General features: G+C 45.4%; 1 protein-coding gene across 3 annotated transcripts in view; it reads left to right on the forward strand.

Moving 5' to 3' along the window:
* Positions 1 to 20,000, forward strand: part of plekha7a (pleckstrin homology domain containing, family A member 7a) — an 83,058-nt gene that overhangs the window by 42,383 nt on the left and 20,675 nt on the right. For 2 of the 3 annotated variants that reach the window (XM_076262749.1, XM_076262761.1), the window contains 5 exons: positions 7,180 to 7,263; positions 12,611 to 12,737; positions 14,462 to 14,566; positions 16,152 to 16,224; positions 18,232 to 18,332. In XM_076262749.1, the coding sequence (XP_076118864.1) occupies positions 7,180 to 7,263; positions 12,611 to 12,737; positions 14,462 to 14,566; positions 16,152 to 16,224; positions 18,232 to 18,332 (490 nt within the window). Of the gene's footprint in view, positions 1 to 9; positions 147 to 7,179; positions 7,264 to 12,610; positions 12,738 to 14,461; positions 14,567 to 16,151; positions 16,225 to 18,231; positions 18,333 to 20,000 lie in introns of all 3 variants that reach the window. The other variant, XM_076262756.1, reaches the window with a different exon arrangement.

The raw sequence follows: 20,000 nt of genomic DNA on the forward strand, positions 1-20,000 counted from the left end.
GGTTGGCAGCCTGGGAGCAGTCTGCCGGTGTTAGAATGCCAGCCTGTGCCAACTTGTCGCGTTGCTGATGCCACCCATAGTCTCTGTCCTGCTGTCGGGCTTTACTGCAGAGCCCAGAGCGGAACACTGGGCATGTTGTCACTGAGGTCAGTTAAGCTTTGGAAATTTTACATTAGGTGTTGACCATCAACGCTGATTAGCTGCTTGCCCGTGTGCAAAATTCAGTCTCTCTCTTTCAGCCCTGCTCTCTTCTGTCATCATTTATCATCTATAGTCTCTCCATCTCTCTCTCTTTATCTATCTATCTGTCTACCTCATGTTGGTGTAATTTCTCCTGTGTCTCTTCCATGCACCTCTCTCTGTCTCTTGATGCTCATGACTAATGGAGTCCCTGAGTGTATTTATCTGAGAGGTGTAGGCCGCATGGGCTTGATGGCTGATTATGGAAATGATTCATGCTGCGCCGCTGTCCTCCCTGGGTGTTCTTTGTGGCCAGCGGTCGCTGTAATCAAGCATTTGCGCTGAGACACCAGCACCTTTACCCCTAACCCTCCCTCTCTCTCTCTCCCTCTCTCCATCTCTCTCTCCCTCTCTATCTCTCTTTCTCCCTCCCTCGTTCTCTCTCTCTCTCCCTCGTCCTCCCTGTCGTTCTCTCTCTCCCTCCCTTGTTCTCTCTCCCTCTCTCTCTTCCTCTCTTGCTTGTTCCGCATGAGTGATAGGCACCTCTCCGCTCGTCCAGCGGGCATTGTTCAGCCGAGCCCGCGGCTGCTGCTGCTGCTGCCCGCACACCTCACCTGCATTTTAATGCCTCATCTTGGCACTTTAAATAGCGCTGACCTTTGCCTTGCACACGCCCACTCGCCAAAACAAGAGCCTTTCCAGCAATCTGTTTTGGCGCAGTAATCTGAAAGGCGAGCCGAGTACCAGCCAGCTGTCTGCCACCGGCCAGTGGGGAAACAAATGCTGCTCTTGAGGAAGGGGGTGGGGAGGGGTGGTGTTTGGGTGAGGTGTGGGTGTCTGGGTAGGGCGTGGAGGCAGTGTGGGAGCGTCCTTTTTTTAAAAATGAAGCTGAACGGGTCGAGTGCTGCTGGGACATGCTGTCAAGGTGATGGATGGGTCAGGGGAGAGCATGCCACTCATTGCAGCACTGTCTCTAGTGAGGACTGAATTACTTATTTTTTCCCCTTCCCTTCATAAAGGAGGCTTGTGGACTCGCCTTCCATTCCACCGCAGAAATAAAAAGTACTTTAACGAAGAGGCAATCAAACCTCCAACGGCAAACAGACCTCTTCAACATTGACTACAGGGCTGTCGGGGAGGGTGTGTGTGTGTGTGTGTGTGTGTGGGTGTTGAAGTGGCCATAAGCACCACATCCATGCGTTCCACATCGTGCCTCACGTGGACTCACTCACATGGCTGGCAGCGGCTTCAGGACCTTTCCAGCGTCCAGAACTCCCATGGTCACATGGTCAGACTGGTGTTTTGTGGGAGCTGGGAATAGGAGTCACGTGACCCCTGTCGCTCACTGCAGCCCAGTGTGGATTCAGTGGCTCATCAACACACACACTCCCCCTCCACCCACCCCTCGCCTTTCCTGTATGTTTGTGATGGATCTCAAGGGTACTGGCTGACCAGGCAAAGGGCAGTTCTGACAGTGTGCAGGGGTCACCAGCAGCACCAACATCTAATCCTCCAGGTCTCTCTCAAGAGATGAGAAACAGGAGAGAACAGCTGTATTGGAGATGAGACATATTGGCTTGTTTGTGCTGTGGCCACACAGTGGCTCTGGTGATCATCTGGTGATTCTGAATAAGAGCTCTCTCACGTGTTCAGATGTGCTCTGCAGTCTGCAGTGTGTCTGTGTCGCACACCTTCAGTTGATCTGCTGACACAAACATAAATATAGATCTTTTCACCTACAGATGTAGACTAAGACTCCAATGATGAGAGTTTATGTATGCACAAAATAAAGATTTACTATTGAGTGCCTAGTGTAGTGAATTTGAACATTTATTTATCAGTGGCTGGTAGATGTTTACATTAGATTAAAAAGGTCAATTTCAAAATGGCATGCAGTACCCCATGCAGTACAGTACCCCATTCTCTCACAAGCACAATGACTAACCTATCAGTTAAAATTGTATAGGCTTTAACCATAATGAACCCAATGTAGTAGTAGTAGTAGTAAGAAAGTAAGCTATGAATGGGAGGTGTTGTTGGAGTGACAGGTGTTTCTCAACACCCTGGCCAGCTATGCCACTGTCTGCCTTCAAAGCATTCTCGGCCTTGCTGAAAGTGTTGGACATGGAAACAATACCCTCGCTCTCTGTTTGAACCCACTGGGATTCTATTTAAAACACAGATTTGTATTTAAGAGTTTGTGAGGCGTAAAGATAAAGACACAAACACATACACACACACACACTCACACACACACACACACACACACACACACACACACACACACAGTTGGTAATTTGTACTGTGCATTATTACTCTGAATGGAATGCAGCATCTTTGGAAGCTGCAGTCTCTGTGGATGTCATGCCATGATAGCCTGGCGAGAAAAAACACACTGATTTTTATCTACACATCAGCTTACTTCGCCCACTCAGATGCGCTTCACCAGAAGGCCCAGTCTCCCCTTCCCCATCCATTCCACCCACGCCAGGGCGAAAGGTGGCCCCGTTACCATGGTTTCTGTGTTTACATAAATTCCATGCAGCCATCAGTCATTCCATAGCTGAGCTCATGGAGGAGAAAGAGCAGGTTGACTCTCAGGCACAGTCAGTCGTGTCACAATCATCCCTCTATCACCAGCATGCTAATCTATCACTCCGAGAGGGTGTGTGTGTGGCAATGGCATCTACCCAGAAAGTAGGCTGTGATCCACGACCTTGGTATCCCAGGGTCCGTGCTGTTCTAGTTGAGCCTTAGGTACGGACTGTGGACAATGAGTCATTCTGAGTAGAGCCCTTTTAATTAGTGTGGTATACTGTAGATGTTATTGTATTGCACTTTCTGCGATGCAGTGAAAAGCAGCAGGAATGCTGAGAGAAAACATCAGTATCCAGACTGTGAGAGGGGAATCTAATGGATTGGAACACAGGATTTCCATTTGAGTGTATCACAGGCAGCAGAATAAGGGCTCTATGAGTTCATTTTGGATGAGATTAATGTAATTCTCCAGCCTACCATCTGCTTCTTCACCACTCAGTCAGTGTTAGTGGTCATCCACACCTCAACTGGGAACACGAGAGTCGGCTGTCTGTCTGTGTGACTGACTCTGTGAAAGAAGTATTTCAACAGGTCTGTGGTAGTGGCTGTGAGCAAGCCAAATGTTGGCTAATGGCATTTAGTTTTTTGGATGATGACACACACTAGTGACTAGATGATTAAGAGAAAGCACACTTAGACATCCCGTGATTGGTCAAGGGTCACATTTTCTAAAACAGACAATGCAGCATGCTGATTCACAAGGACTTATTCTCTTAAGAAATGTGTGATTTCCTTTTCAAATCTACATTAGTGAGTTTAAACCTACAGCACTACATTGTGTTGACAGAGTGCTGACAAGGTCCATGCATTTTACCTTCTTCAGACTTTGGCCAGTCCTGACTAAGCTTTACGTCTAGCCAGTCCTGACTAAGCTTTACAGTACCAGGGCTCTACACTAACATTTTTTATCCAGGAGCACTTGTGCGCCCAAGTTAAAAAATTTAGGAGCACTGACAAAAATTTGGGCGCACAGTCAGTTCTGTACTTAACTTACACATAATGTAACATTATACTGCATTTTACAGTTAAACATGCCAGTGCACCAATTGCGAATATTAAGAATGACTGACAACATTTAGGCTACAGGAAACAGGATTTTAAAGATCAGTGCCTACATTATTTTGAGTCTGTTCTATTTCCCTACATTTTGTTAATGTAAAAAAATATAATACATTGCCATATTTGCATTTAGCCTGTATATCAAGTATCCTGCCAAATGTAGGCTAATTTATTTATTTGTGAATCCATCTGAAGCTAATCCAAATATGCCTATGGTGACCTATCTGACTGCATACTGCCTAATACTACTACTAAAACAGTCAATTTTCTCTTCCACAAAACCCAACATAGGCTAATCAAGGATATATGTTTTATACTTTTAGTTTTTATTTGAAATATCTGCATTGATGGGGGCAGTAGGCAAACGTTAGGCTACTTTCGTTTTGCACTTCAGCTTGTATTCGGTGTAAACAAACAAGCATGCGTGGAAGCCTGGAGTTGTCAGTAGTTCTACCTTTGAATAAAATTGGAGTATTACGGGAGGCTACTTGGTGTTACATGGCAACTGGCACCCATGTTAACTGGCTGCGTTGATGACGTTTCACGAGTGATGACGTTTCTTTGACAGATGTGGCCGCTTGCAGATTTGTCACTTTCTGATGGAAACTGGAGACGAACAAATACAAATATGTATGACATATTTAAATGTCAAAATTTTCTGTAGTACGCTACATACACTGGACCATGAATATGCCACCAAACAAATAAATACCCAATTAATAACTCCACGTGGGTATCGAACCTGCTTCCTAAATGAAACCTCCTACATGACAACCATTCATCTACGTACTTACGCCACGAACCAGCTGATAAATCATAGGGAAATTTAATTGAGTTAGTCTATACAATTAGAAGAAGTCAGCTGATGATTGTAGCAAGTTAACATGGCTGATGGTGTTGTCTTGCTACAGCAGTTGCCCAAGCCAGTAGGTCTTCAAAGTATCATGGTTAAGTTTTCAAACATTTCACTGACTGCTGGTCAGGCTCTCTGTGGCCACCTAGTATCTGTAGCCTAAATTGAGGAAGCGTTGCTGGTCTAAAAATAAATAAATAATAATAAAAAAAAACGTGTGATGAGGATTGAACCCATGTCGACTGCGTGAAAAAGCAATATAAAGGCATTAACCTGTTGCGCCACAGGAGAAGCACCAACTCACGAATTTGGAAATAAAGTATCAAAAAAACATCAAACTCATGTTTACATGTCAGCAACAGTAACATTAATAGCCTATAAGCCTAAGAGTTTTGACTCTCCCTGTGCTCAAAGTTTGTGTAAAATATGGACACGTTATAGACTTCTCCTGCCCATTGCAATGTGCGTTTCAATGCCTGTGTTTCATGAACTGAATTCTTAAAAGAATAGGCTGGACAAAAGGATACACAATTAGGCAACACATTTTCATTTAATTTATTTGCTGACGTTCATGTGGCTCTACACTTCAGGTAGGGGCGGCCACAGCCTATAGGTTATAACCTCAGTGAAACGTTTGTAAAACTTAACCATACTTTGAAGGCCTACTAAATGGCTTGGGCAACGGTAGCATGATAACATGGTAGCCAGATAACATGAACAGCTATGTTAACTTGTTACAATTATAATAACGTTAGCTGACTTCTTTTAATCATACAACTGAAGTCAATTTCTGTGAGTATCGTCAGCTGGTTCGTGGCGCAAGTGGATAGACGCTATTACAAAGAAAACAGGTCAATTTATTCGTGGTTCGATACCCACGTGGAGTTAATTTAGGTGTTTGTTTTTTGGGTGGCATATTCATGGTCCAATGCATGTAGTACTACATACAATTTTGACTTTTAAACATGTCATGCATATTTGTGTGCGTCTCTAGTATATCAGAAAGTGACAAATCTGCAAGCGGCCACATCTGTCAAAGACTGGTCATCAATCATGAAATGTCATCAACGCAGCCAGTTAACATGGGAGCCAGTTGCCATGTAACACCGGTTCGCTACAGCTATATTTTGAATATTGCAGCCAATACATCAACTGGGCTAAAAGGCATGTTAGGTTACCTTTCATCCTGTTCCTCCTATATCCAATGAATTCGGTGGATAGAAGAACTAATTTCTTCAATTTTTGCATCTTGGCTGGCTAGTCTTTCCGCTTTTTCTGCGCGCTCTTGGATTTGATACAAGTGACTATTAGCGAGTCACAACGCAAAACTGCTAACGTTGATGGGAGGTGTAGTTTTTATGCTGCATTCGCAACGTGATTCTATGGTTTGCACCAGTAATGTTTGCGGTGTATTTTGTAGACAAACGTTGACATGGTTAGAAGTCATTCGCACCAGTGCGCCTAAATATTTTTTAGCGCCTATTATTTTATTGCACTTTTTTTTTGCATATTATTTTATTGCATCATTTTGTAAAATGGGCGCACTGTAGAGCCCTGAGTACGTCTGGATGAAGTGTGTCTGTGTGCAGTGCATGTGTCATTCAAATGCAGACAGGCAGTAACAAGCTTTATCCCCCGTGGTGTTTGTTTCATAAGTTCAAAACAAGCTTTTTCTTTTTTTACACACTCGAAATGTGCCACGGAACAAAAACAGTTTCATTAGAAATACTTGCTTTGAATGTCGCAAATCATGTTTGAATGTCTGGAATGCAAGTGTAAATTCATTAGAATCATGTTTTCTTGATGTTGATTTGATGTTACATAAGATGCTTGTCAGATGCTTGTTTAATTTCCTTTCTTATACGGTTGCATTTTTAAATGATATCATTGTACACTGCTCAAAAAAATTAAGGGAACACTTACAGTTTTCCACAATTGTTAAAACACATTTTTTGAAACCTTCCACCCTTTTCTCCATTCTCAAACTACATTCACAGAATGTCTGACAGTTCTTGCAAAATAAAACACTAGCCTCAAAAGTTTTAATTGAACCAAACGGTGTCAGAGTACCGATCCAGTGTATTATTGAAGTATTCCCTTAATTTTTTTTAAGCAGTGTATTGTTATGGGCAGCAAAGTGTTTGTAGCTGGAGACAGCTGTGACACTCTGGTGTTGATGCTGACTCCCAGCGCTTGTCGGCTGGTATGCCGCGCTGGAGTGGCCAGGTCAGGCTGGACTGACCGTGTTAGCCTTGAGAGACCAAGAGGGGCTGCATTCTGCACACACATGGGAAAGCCACAAACTCCTCCCTGAGATATGCCACCCTCTTACAGGCCCTCCATAAACACACATGCACGCACACACACACACACACACACGCACACACACACTACAGCTAGTGACCCTGAGGGACAGAGGAATGACCGCAAGGCTAATTTTACCCCCTTCCCCTCACCCTGTTTTGTTTGGTGTCGTTCTCTCTCCGCAGCCATAACCAGCAGAAGACGACGTACTGGCACCCAGTGACGGGACAGCTCTCGCCCGAAAACGCTGAGTTCCTGCTGCAGGATCTGTGAGTAGCACACCCCCACCACCACGCTCCCTTTCTTGTGACAGCAGCGGTGTTCGCCGCCCACATTGTTGGCTTGTGTTTTATGTAACGCCGAGCAGTGTCTCTGACTGGTAAGACTAGTGCTTTGAAGCCCCTTGGGATCAAACAGAATAGAGAGAGCTGGCATTACAACTGTTGGTTTGATGTAATCCAATTAGGGAAACGTGTTTGTAGCAGAATCTTAAGAATACCAATACTGTTAATGTTCATAGGGTATGGGGGGGTCATGATCATTGTGATGTTGACTGATGATGAAAACAAATTATTATGTAACTTTTATACACGTAAAGCTGCGATCATTTGCCCGTGAGGAATTCACAGCACATTGTACATAGTGTGTAATTCATGATCTGTTTGCATGTTGTAAGTAATTAAGCAGGGCACTGTATTTTTTAATAACATCGTTGTGCACTTGCCCTAAATTTCACACCCTCGAGCTAAGACACGCTGGTAGGGACTTGCCTTTTTGAACTGTACCATCCCTCAATGTGGTTGGTATGTCTCCAAGGATACTTAAATGTTTGAAATTAAACAACTGCACCATATTTAAGCAACTCATTTTGTGCTATCAAGATAAAACCAACTCCATTTGTGAGAGATATTTCATGTGTCATGATTCTGAGGTAGAATTCTAGCTGGCCTCTTGGGAGAGGGGAGCAGCTGAATATTGCTATGATGCTCCCTGGCTGCACATTCATAGAATAAACATGAGAACGCTGTAGAACTCTGTGCCAACCAAAGGCTGCTTCACAACAAAGGAGATTCCTCAGCATTGAATGCTTCTCTGAAGCCTGTAGCATAACATTTGTGAAGGAGATGGTGAAGAGGCAGAAGAAGAAGAAGAAGAAGGAGAGAAGAAAACAGAAAAAGAGAAGAAAATGAAGGCTACAGTGGATATATCAGTGATACATACCAAATTATTCAGAGCACTTCTTAAAACAAAAAGTTTAGATGGCACTATAAATGTTTAAGTGGCCACCTTGGAGGAAAGCTCATCTTAGGTTAGCTTGATTTTTTTTTTATGTACAATCGTTTACTCCCTGAGCCTGATTTCATCTACATTAGCGCCATTCTTTGAAGAAACCTTCAAAGGTTGATATATCCTCATGTTGCACAGTTGGGAGGAGAATATCTGCTCTTATACAGAGCTGGTTTGTTAGCATATCACGTATAACTCTGACTCTTACTCCAGAGGCTGAGGAGGTCGCCTTGAGATGGTCTGTCCTGCCAGTAGCTGATGGATTCCTCTTATTAGCAGCTCTCTCTCTCTCTCTCTCTCTTTCTCTCTCTCTCTATTTCTCTATGACAGTGCATAGAGACAGACACATATGGAGAGAGAGATAGAGAGAGATTGAATGTGTGGATGACTATGCCTGAGGTTGGTCTGTCTACTACTGTAATAAAGGTGCAAAAGACCACAGCAGACTAGGTGCTGATGCGTGCTGCTCTTACCAGATCCAAAATGTCAGTATGACTACATAACTACATAAGCGCTGTCATTTCTGGTGTGATTTGCAAAGTGTTGCTGTAGTAGCAGCTTTGTGAGCATCTCACAGATTATGATTATCTACTCTCTCAGTTCTCACCATGTTAACTGCTAACTGATGCACATTACTTACAGTGGGAGAGACTTAAATGATAGAACCATGAAAAAGGGCACTCTGATGAGATGTTTAGAGGTGGTCTTAATGGACAGTCGGTAGTTGGTGAACATGGTGAATGTGGCGGCACCTGGCAGGGGTTTCCCAGCTCTGAGTTAGCTGCTGCGCTTGGCTGGTCTCAGTGGCGAGTCCAGGTGCTGTCAGGCCTGCTCTGAATCTCCCCTCGGTGGCTGGATATTGCTGCCACTTCGCTTTTGAGACTGGTTTTGTTCGGCTTAGTCTCCAGCCGCTGCCCTCCGTTGGGCTGACTCAGAGTCTGCCTGTCTGGGAACAGGTTCACACTCCTGCCATCACACTGAGTTGAAGTTTCTCCTGAGGCCCCTGGGGCAGGTTGCCAGGCAGCAGTCAGACCCATTTTGTTGGGAAGACAGCATATTTCGGTAGGAACAGATGCCGAGCCTTAACAAGTCTTAGCAAGGTCGTGTCAATCCCACATCTCCTGAAAGCCTATTTGTCGTTTGTAAACATTTCCTTATGCAGTGAACCTGAATGGACCATCTCAACAGGTGAATGAATGAATGATCCTCCTCAGTCCTACAGCTTTGGGGCGCTGGCCTTAGTAGGTTTCAACACTGTATGTCTTTTCAACATCAGTCTTTCATCAGCATCAACAGAGGCAACGTGAATGCTTGGGCTTCTTTTTACTAATCCACTAAAGTCTGAATGGGAGCGGGGAGAATGTTTCTTAAAGGGATGGTGCGTGTGCTGGAGAAAGCATGGTTCTGCTCAGAGCATCTTGTGCTTGCTATGACAAGTCTTTTGTACTCACTGGCCTCCAGGATTTGACTTGTATGAAGTGCCAAAAATGACTCTGCATTCAAAATGTTCCTAAGCACAAGAAGAGCAACACAGACACGGAGCGGAGGAGCAGCAAACGCACTGGAATTCTTGACCTCTGACCTCTCCGCCTGTGGTCTTGGCACTTCTGAACTTGCACCTTGAAAGCCACTTTCCACGCTCTGGAACAGTTCCGAGCCTGATTTGGACTGGACTAGGCCAGCGTCCAGCCCTGGATCTCTGTCTGTCTGTCTGTCTGTCTGTCTGTCTTTCTGTCTGTCTGTCTGCGCGTGTAATGGTAGTAGAAGTGAGCGGAGGCGAGGCGGTCTGACTGAGAATCCTCCCGTGGGGATAAGTCCACTCAGGGATGGGAGGGAGGTAGAAGCACAAGAGCCTGACTCACAGCTGCTCTGCTCTCCCTGTCCTGACGTGAACCGCACACACTTCATGGACTGTCACACTCCTGCGGTTTTTAATGAAATAAATTAACATGGAAGCTGACCAGACTCTTCTTGTCAACATCTTTGCGGATCTAATTTGGCGTTATCACATTACATACTGCAGGTTCACTTGTATAATGTATGCAGTTGTCAGACCAGTGATGCAGTTGTGCATTAATGAAGGGCATGGCAATTTTAGTGCTTTATGCATTTTTTTGACAAGGCTTTCTTGATGTTTTTCTTGTGAAATGGCCTTTGTCTGTGGCTTTTCTTCAATTTAATCTGTGGTCAGCTCAGAGATGTCAGGTAAAATGAATTATTTCCTGAGATTAAATCCATTTCATTTGTTCTCCTGGCACCAGATCACCTGGTCCTGTTTGAGCAGAGACTGCAGTCTAATAGATAGCCTCTCTGTGAAAGCGTCTGATTGTGTTGTCACTTCAAGCATCATGATCACAATACAAAGGGCTCATTTGGGAACCCCATTAGCGCGAGACATGGTCGCCGACGATTCTTGAAGAGATCTGCACTGGGTCGGCTCCAAAAAACCCAGCTGTTGTCTGTGAAGTGGCCCACTCAGCCTTTAATGAATTATTGAAGCCCGGTAGTGCTTGAGAGGCTGGGGAGTGACAGACGGGTCATGGGCCACCAGGATTCCACTGTAGAGCGAGCGCATCCATCCCGCAGCGTTGGTGCGGCGCCGTTGTTGTTCAGTTAGCAGTTAAGCTAATTACGGCCGACCTCCGAGGTGCTTGATTGTGTCCAGATGGGAGGAGGGCTTCCTTAAGCCTTTCATCAAGCTCTGTCAATCTCTTCCCCCACCTCTCTCCCTCTCCCCTCTCTCTCTCTTTCCCTGTCCCATTCTCTCTCTCTCTCTCTCTCTCTTTCTCTCCCCCCCCTTCCCTTGCTCTGTGCCCTTGGAACAGCATTCCTCACCCCTCTGCCCCCCCAAAGTCTAATTACTGAGCTAAATATGGACGCAGGTCCCAGAGCAGCCATTTAAGGGCAGGATCTGTCATCCCCCCTCTCACATTAAGGGGCTGATAAGGGAGTGGGTAGGCCGGAGAGGAGAGAGGGCAGGACGGGGGGGGGGGGTTGGTAGATCAGATGCTGGGCGGCGAGGGGGAGAGTGGCAGCACTCCACAGCACTCCACAGCACTCCACAAGGCTGGAGTCTCAAGGCCTCATAATGAGGAAGGAAAGGGACGACTCAGCATGCCTCCCGCACAGTGCTGCCCTCCTGCAGTCTCAGGGCTATCGGACTGGATTTGGAACGGATCAGGCGCGCAACTGGTGCAGATCAGCCAAATCAGTACCAGATCGTTCCTGAGTTCTGGTGCTGACTCATGCTTACACAGGTTTCACTGTTCTGGGCTTCCGCGCAGATCTGTTATGTTGATATCATTTGTAGGTGAAACCTCAGATGACTCAGACTACAGAAAAAAAGTAATTTCCTGGACTTTTGTTTTGTTTTGTTTCCGTATGTCCTTACCATGTATCTCCACCGGCACTTGGCTTAGCCAACTCTGAGAGGACATATGATACGATGATGAAAGCCTCGATGCCAGAACCTGACCCCGGTGGTGGTGCTCGCTGAGGCTCAGGCTTTCTCTGTGCGTACAGCTGGACGAGGGTCCTTGCACAGAGCTAATCCCTGATCAATCTGTCGCCCTCCCTCCACGGGCCTCAGCTCAGTACCCCCCCCCCCCCCCCTCACCTCCTCCACCCATCTCACGACCCCCCCCCCCCATTCACCTTCATACATACACACATGTACTGTACTTAGCACTCTCATGTGGTTGCTATTATGGAACGCATGACACATGAGACAGCACGTTCCCCTCTCGCATTTGACTGGATGTGCCCTGGTGTTTGGAATGCGTTATGAGTTGTCACCTGACACCTGTTGCTAGCTAGAGGAGAGAAGGAGAGAAGAGGGCCCAGGTGAGCGGGAAGCACAAAGGGTTCTAGCCGCAGGTGACTACACAGCAGACACACACAGACACCTGTGCTCTGCTCGCTGATGAGTTTGCTAAGTGCCAGACCACTCCCAGGGTTGTCTCATTGGCACTCAGATTCCCTTGCACTCTCTCTTTCTCTCTCTTCTCCTTTCTCTCTCAGTCACTGTCCACCACCCCTCTCCCACTCTCCCTCTCTCCCTCTGTTAGCTGCCATTGTGGTTTCTTCTTATTTGTTCCTTATATTTCACACACACACACACACACACACACACACACACACACACACACATACACACACACACACACACACACACACACACACACACACACACACACATACACACACACACACACACACACACACACACACACACATACACACACACATATTCACGCTCCATGTTGAGTGTGCTACTGTCTGGGTCAGGTCTGTGAGGTGTAACACAGTTGTCATCTCTGCCCCCTGCAGCCCCCCAGTGACGGTGCGCATGTCCGCTCTGCAGCCTCCCCAAACGGACCCCTACCCTCCCAGTGAGGTCACCGAGGCACCTACTGCCGCCACCGTGCCCCCAGCCTCCGGAAACCACACCTCCAAGGTAAGACTGGACGTCCTCTTTTACTTCCAATCCTCAGTGTTTGATCTGGCAGAAAATGTCTACCAAGAATTAGTGGGTTGAGAAGAAGAATTTGGAACTGAATGGAGCATGGTAGCTACTAGCCAGCAAGCAGAGCAGTTTTTTTTTAGCAGATTCTGAAGTAGGTACTAGCCCTCATAAAGTGTATTTTTGTGGAAGGCATGTATGTTCCTATACATTATCATTAGTAATGCATTTGTCTGTCGGGCAATAAGAGAATGTGAACTTATCTGAAACACCGAACCAAATAAGGGTACTTGGACTGTACATTTAGTATACATAGTTAGACAGTCTCCCCAGCACTGAGCATTGCTGCTCGTCTATTGTTATTTTCCATAGAAGAAAAGGCATACTCAGCTTTTTTTCCTGACAGTTAGCCAAACACATACACCCCTCCCATGCAGTATGTGGTCACCATAGAGTCCTTTCCCTTGCATTTGCACTGCCTTAGCTACAATTCACAGCATTGTATTGACAGCCTAATATACTGTATATTTCATTTATGGGCCATATCTAAGGCCTTCTTCTCTAAAATGAAATTAAATTTATTTCGCTGTGAAGGGACGTTTTGGATTATTAATGAAGCTTGAATTATTTTGAAATGGTTTGGGGCCTTTAGCCACAGAAATGATGTTTGAATGATGAATGATCTCAGTTTATTGTATGCCTGATTTATTATAACTTGACAAGGGTGGCTGTGCTGTTTCTCTGCTTTGAGGCAGAGTGTGACTCTGGTAGTGAAAGGGTTACCTGTGAAAGCGCTCTTCTGTTAAAGCATTTATCTTGTGTGCCCATCCGTGTCCTGATCTGTGTCCTGGACCTTGCAGTCAGTTAGGTCCCAGACGGCCTGTGACGGTCAGTGATTGATTTGCACTCTGACAGACATTATAGTCCCATGGGGGTGGCAATTGCATTGCTAGTACCTGAGGAGTCACCATAGCCTGCTGTAATAGTGACTCCTACACCAACAGAGACAGCATAGAACTCCTGACTGAGTGCAGATGTATTTTCGCAACAGAATCTGTAGAGAAATAGGCAAAATGTAGGAGAATGTGACGTAGGATTCCGCCAGCGTGCGCTTCACACCCACACGCGCGGCTGCAAGCCGTTTCTGTAAACACAGCAGCGTGAAGCGGGAGTCGGTTTGACAGGGATCCCGAGGCGTCACTTTGATCACGCTTCGTTAGTCCTCGTCGCTGTAATTAGCGTTTGTCTCCACCCTGGAGAGACCAAAAAACCAGCAGCCTTTCCCACTTACAACCATCTGAAGCATACAGAAGACATTTACGCAGCAATGCTGACTGGGTACACATAAAGCTGTGTCTGCACCAGTACGAACAAACAGACAGAGAGATTGCATGTAAGGAATATGGTGGCAGTGAATAGAGTATTACATGACAGACCTCAGACCATAACAACTGTTAAAGTTCATTCTGATTGCTGTGAGGATTCATTTTATACTGTCTGATTGTCAACGGTTTCAATGTCATTTTGGACAGTCAGAAGGCATGACATATTAGTAGGGTACTCTTAAACAACCTTTGATGAGATAGTTCTGACCGTTGAACCAAGTCCAGCTCGAATCAATACTCACTAATTCTCACTAGTGGTACCATCTATTACACTACTGAATGAATGGATGATTGAATGAATGAGAGGTAGAATTTGATGTCTCTGTGTTTTAGAGCCTCAGATCGTCCAGCCGTGTGTACAGCTTTGGGAAGCGGGAGCAGTCTATCAAGAGGAACCCCAACATTCCTGTGGTGGTGCGGGGATGGCTATATAAACAGGTGAGATAGACACAAGTAGATACACACACACACACACACACACACACACACACACACACACACACACACACACACATGCTTATATTACACGATCATAAGTGTTTATGTATCACACTTATTTTACACATTCATACAATCACATGCATATTATTTACACACATAGACAGACACAGACACACACACACACACACACACACACACACACACACACACACTCACACACATACACACACACACACACACACACACACACACACACAAACAAGTTCCCTGGGTAATGTGAGGATCCCTCTACCAACATTATGTTTAGCATGAGGAGCACGTTCTGACTTGTTTGATGGGAATTAAATGGAGCCAGATTGCATTAGCTTGTAACGGTTATGAACATCTATATCCAATGTTTTAAAGGAAAACTCTGATCTATATCCGATCTTACTCAAAACTTACCTTGATTAATATAATTTTAGTCCTAGTTTGATTTTAGACCGAAGTTTTCCTTTAATCTTAACTTGTCATAATGTGGCTGATAACAAATAAAAAGCCTTGCATTCGCAGGGCTTAAAGCTCTCAGGCACTGTGCCTGATTTCAGGCATGGGCCAGGCTGTTTAAGATTTGAAAAAATATCATTTTATATACAACAACTTGTCTGATAACAGAAATGTTCCTTGCTTTAAGCCCTGCATTTGTCTGATCCTTGAACGGCACCGGACTATTGTGGAGGCACTGCAGAATATTACAGCATACTCTTGTTTATTGCCTTGTAATAAATGACATTCGAAAAGACACTTCCTGGTTGCTATGACTGTCATGCAGACTTTCTGTGAATGTCATCAGGCTCTCGAGTCTGTGTTATGCTAAGGAGTCTCTCAGGTGCTGTTTAGTTAGCCAGAATGAATGAGTGACGCGGATGAGCCGCCCCGCACAGAGACACACACTAATCAAAGGGACCTCGGATCACAAGACGCGCCCAATTACACCCACACTGGTGTAAACAGCAAACAAAACCTATTATTACAGACTAGCAGATGTACAGACACCCATTCACAGTAACACACTATTAACACACACACACACACATACACACATGCTCACTCACATACACACACAAACAAACATCTTGTTTACTCTGAGTGTCTTGGCTACTTCTTGTGGTGTTTTTCTGAGAATTCTTTGAATGGTGTGAATTGTGTATTTCCTTCAGTCCACTGCCTGAGCAAAACAATTTTCTTCAGAGCTTGGCTCTTTCAGATGAGTAGTGATAATATGTTTGTACGGCTTTAGTGTGGTGTGACTGAGCTGGAACAACCTTGGGACAGTTTTAATGTATTTTGACTAATGATGTGTAATTGCACTGATATTGTGGTGCATTTGTATCTCAAGATAATTGTGCGTGTGTTCTAGATAATTATTTTCACCACTAAACATAGTTTTATGACTGTTTCAGCATGGTAGCGGTACAAATGGCATACTCCCACCGGTGTGTGTGTGTGTGTGTGTGTGTGTGCTTGTGTGTGTGCTTGTGTGCTTGTGCTTGTGCTTGTACATAATTGTGAATGTGTCTTTAATTGTGCGTTTATGTTTCAGGACAGCTCAGGCTTGCGTCTGTGGAAGAGGAAATGGTTCGTGTTGGCTGATTACTGCCTGTTTTATTATAAAGGTGAGTCAGAATGGCAAATCACACATATTCTCAAGGTCTCGCAAAGTACACAGACAGGAACAGGATGTTGAGTATGACAGAGCCAGAGCAGAACAAAAGGTACTCTGAATGCTCTGAATGCAACGCTGGGGCTTCAATCTTCAAACCACAGACTCTGTTCAGGCTGTAATTGTTCTGTGTTGTATACAGTACACATGTACTGTATATGTATATGTCTTGCCTTGTATATACGTATTGTATGAAGAAAATTTTACAATTTATCCTAAAGTCAATGGGTCTATGAACAGACAATGAATATACAGAAGCCATCCCATGGGTCCAAAGGAGGATGCATCCTTTTTATGCATACACTATGAAGAATGCCACCATTTTGGGTGATTGATGTCTCCTCAGTGCTGTGATGGAATCTCCTTACATAAGGCCAATACTGAGACTTAATCTTTCAAGAGTACAGATTACTCCAGCCACCCCCACCCTGGCCAAAACAGATGGAATGAGGCATTTATAAAAACGCTTTTAGACTTTTAATGTAGTCAAGACTTTCAACTCTTGTACTCCATTTTCACTCTCTATATTCTGTCTCTCTCACCCCCTCTCCCTCTCTTTCACATTCTCACACACACTCTTTCTTTCCCCCCCCCCCCTTTACCTCTCTTCCTCTCTCCTTTTTATCACTTTCCTGCATGCCTAACGTGTAGACCCGGGTAATTAAGTGGTAATTATATAATTAGATGTTAATTCTGCACAGCAGTGTGCAGTTGGAGGCTGATTAATGGTATTATCAAAGTTATAATGGCATCTGCAGTCTCTCTCTCTCTCTTTCTCTCTCTCTCACACACACACACACACACACAATCATTATACTTCGTGTGCCTGCATACCTTCATACACACATGCTTTAGACCTTCATACACACATGCACACATGCTCTGACTCCACATCGCTGCTCCTCTATTGGTTGGTGTTGTCGGGGGTAGCCTGGTCATTATGGGTAATTTATCCTGCCGCTGCAGCTTGCCTGGCTGCCACCTGTCCATCCATCAGAGTGGCGATAAGAGAGGTCTACGGCCCAAGTGATGAATTTATTTTTAACCATTACGTCCTTCAGACTAGCCATCCTTATCGCCCATCACACACACACACACTTACCCTTCAGTTACAGCTTCTACCCCAGTTCACACATGCATGTGATTACTGGCATGCACACACACACAAACACACACACACACAAACACACACACACACACACACACACACACACACATGCACAAACACAGACACACACACACACACACACACACACACACACACACACACACACACACACACACATGCTTACTGCATACCCTTGGACACGCACACGTGCACGCACAGACACACACACTCTCACTCCCATTTCCAACACCTTCTCAGCCACCATTCTGTTCCCCTTTCTTACACATGGGAACACACACACACACACACACACCCACACCCACACCCAGGCGAATCCCTACTCTCACACAGTCCTGTGGAAAGAAGTGATCACAGCTCTGTTTAATGTGCGAGTGCCTAAATATAAAGGTGTGAATTAAAGCTGATATTAGCAGCCTGGTGAGAGTAAGGATGGGGGAGAGGTCAGGAGAGGAGGAAGAGAGAGAGGGAAGGATAGAGGTAGGGAGAGAGAGAGAGTGATGCAGTCAATAGAAAACAGGGGGTGGCAGGGTGGGGAGAGGGGTGATGGGGGGGCGGGGTTAGCTGAGGGAAGGTTTTGTTGGCACCAGGATGCCCAAGGCGTTAGAGTGGACAGAGGCCTGGCTGGCACAGGCTGATAATAGAGCACTTGGTGACCTCTCTCTCTCTCTGTATGTGTGTGTGTGTGTGTGTGTGTGTGTGTGTATTTGTGTGTGTGTGTGTGTGTGTGTGTGTGTGTGTGTGTGTGTGTGTGTGCTCGCATGTGTGTGTGTGTGTGTGTGTGTGTGTGTGTGTGTGTGTGTGTGTGTGTGTAATGCTGCATACTCTTGGCAGACAGCAGAGAGGAGTCGGTCCTAGGAAGCATTCCTCTGCCCAGTTACGTCATCTCCCCAGTCGACCCCGATGACCACATCAGCCGCAAGTTTGCCTTCAAGGTAAGGTCTGGCCTCTACAGGCCACCATCCTCTCTCTGCAGGTGACCAGGAACCTGCAGCTGTGAAGTTTATTTTCACTTTTTGAAGGGGAATGAAACTGCTGCTAATTAAAGCAGGCAGATTGAGAGGAAGACATTTTACATTCTTGTGCATGAATTCTTGTTTTGTTTACTCAGGGAAACAAATAGGCGGTCCCCTTTCTCTTTCCCTGGCTTGGGAACCTCAGCTGAAATGTCACATCAGCATAGCTTTAGCCCTCAAGCAACCTGCTATTATTGATCTTCGAAACCGGCTGCTACTCTTTGGCTGCAAGTCAACATTTTTCGTTCTCAAATTCGAATAGATTTTCAACATAGAGCAGAAAACAGCAAGCAAAGTCGGAGACCATTCATTATATGTCATGAACTTTTGTTTACTCTCAGCTATTTGTCATTTGAGCTGCTCCTAGGTATGTAGCCAGTCTCTTGTACCAGTGTAGAAGCCATGCCCTTTATCACAGTCACAAACTATTTATTTTATTTTGACATTAGCTTTGACATTGTCTCGCCATCGTAAAAAGCCAAACATCTATACACCAGTGGCATGTCGGTCCATGCCATCTGGTCTTTAATAAGCCTGCTTCGTGCAACACACCCATAAACCCCTGGCCTCCACTGACCACCTGTCCTCCATGGGCTCAGCGCTGCTTTTTTTAAAGAGCCACAAGATTCCCAGCCCTGCATCGTGTCTCTGCCCTCTGCTTAGGGTAGTTCTCTGTTAGGAGTGGAGGTAAGTGTTTGTTTGTTTAGTTCGTTTTGGTTTAGCTTTCTTTAACCAGCAGGTTGCTTTGGAACAGGTTTTTATTCACACGGATGGCCTGGCTCTAGGTGGTTGGTTGATCCCAGGGAGGGAAGGTGGGCATATAACTGATACAAGTTCCTGAGAGGAGGCTGGTTGTGTCCAGGTGACTAAAGTGCCCGAGGGGTCCTCTTTGTATTACTCAGCCGCTCAGCACTCCCCTCCCACGCTTCTGATCACCTCTGACAGGCCATGAAGGGCTTGTTCATGATGACCATAAACTGCAGTGGTGTTCTGCACCTCTCTGTCTCCCACCAACGGGGATGGCGCACGCCCCACCCCCCCCTACTGAGAGAAAAATCTGTGTTTTTAGCTGGGGTAAGCACTCAGTGCTGCTCAGAGTTGGCATGGCTGCCAGTGTGCTTGTCCCCCCACAGATTCTGTACCCCAGTGCTGTGTCACAGCCATGGGGTCGTCTTTGTAGTGCAAACAAGTAGAACATATTTTTTATATTTTTGATTTATTCATTTTATTATTTTAGCTTTGTAGATTTTTAAAAGCCTGTGTCAGGAATGTTTTATTGGAATCCTCCTTTCCATCACAGACAGCATTTCTGTCACAGTGCTTCATTCAGATCCCCCACTTAGTTGGTGGTTCTACTAGAGCAGGATGGGCAGACCTTTTAGCTCAAGGGCCACATTGGGTTTTGAAAATTGGCCAGGGGGAACTATTATTGCCTTCAGGATTTCCTTTTAAAAGTTTCTTATAAGGAGATATCAAATAAGGCCTGTCAACAATGACAAGTCAGCTGGAACCTGCCGCTCTCTGTCTCCCTCTCATGCGCGCTCAGACACGTTCCCAATTAAATGGAGTAGCATAACGTTCAAGTTA

This window comes from Alosa pseudoharengus, unplaced genomic scaffold (assembly GCF_046254945.1).
Source record: "Alosa pseudoharengus isolate Yale_2024_CS ecotype anadromous, Long Island Sound unplaced genomic scaffold, YU_APseudo_1.1 YU_APseudo_1.1_scf_10, whole genome shotgun sequence".
Lineage (NCBI taxonomy): Eukaryota > Metazoa > Chordata > Actinopteri > Clupeiformes > Clupeidae > Alosa > Alosa pseudoharengus.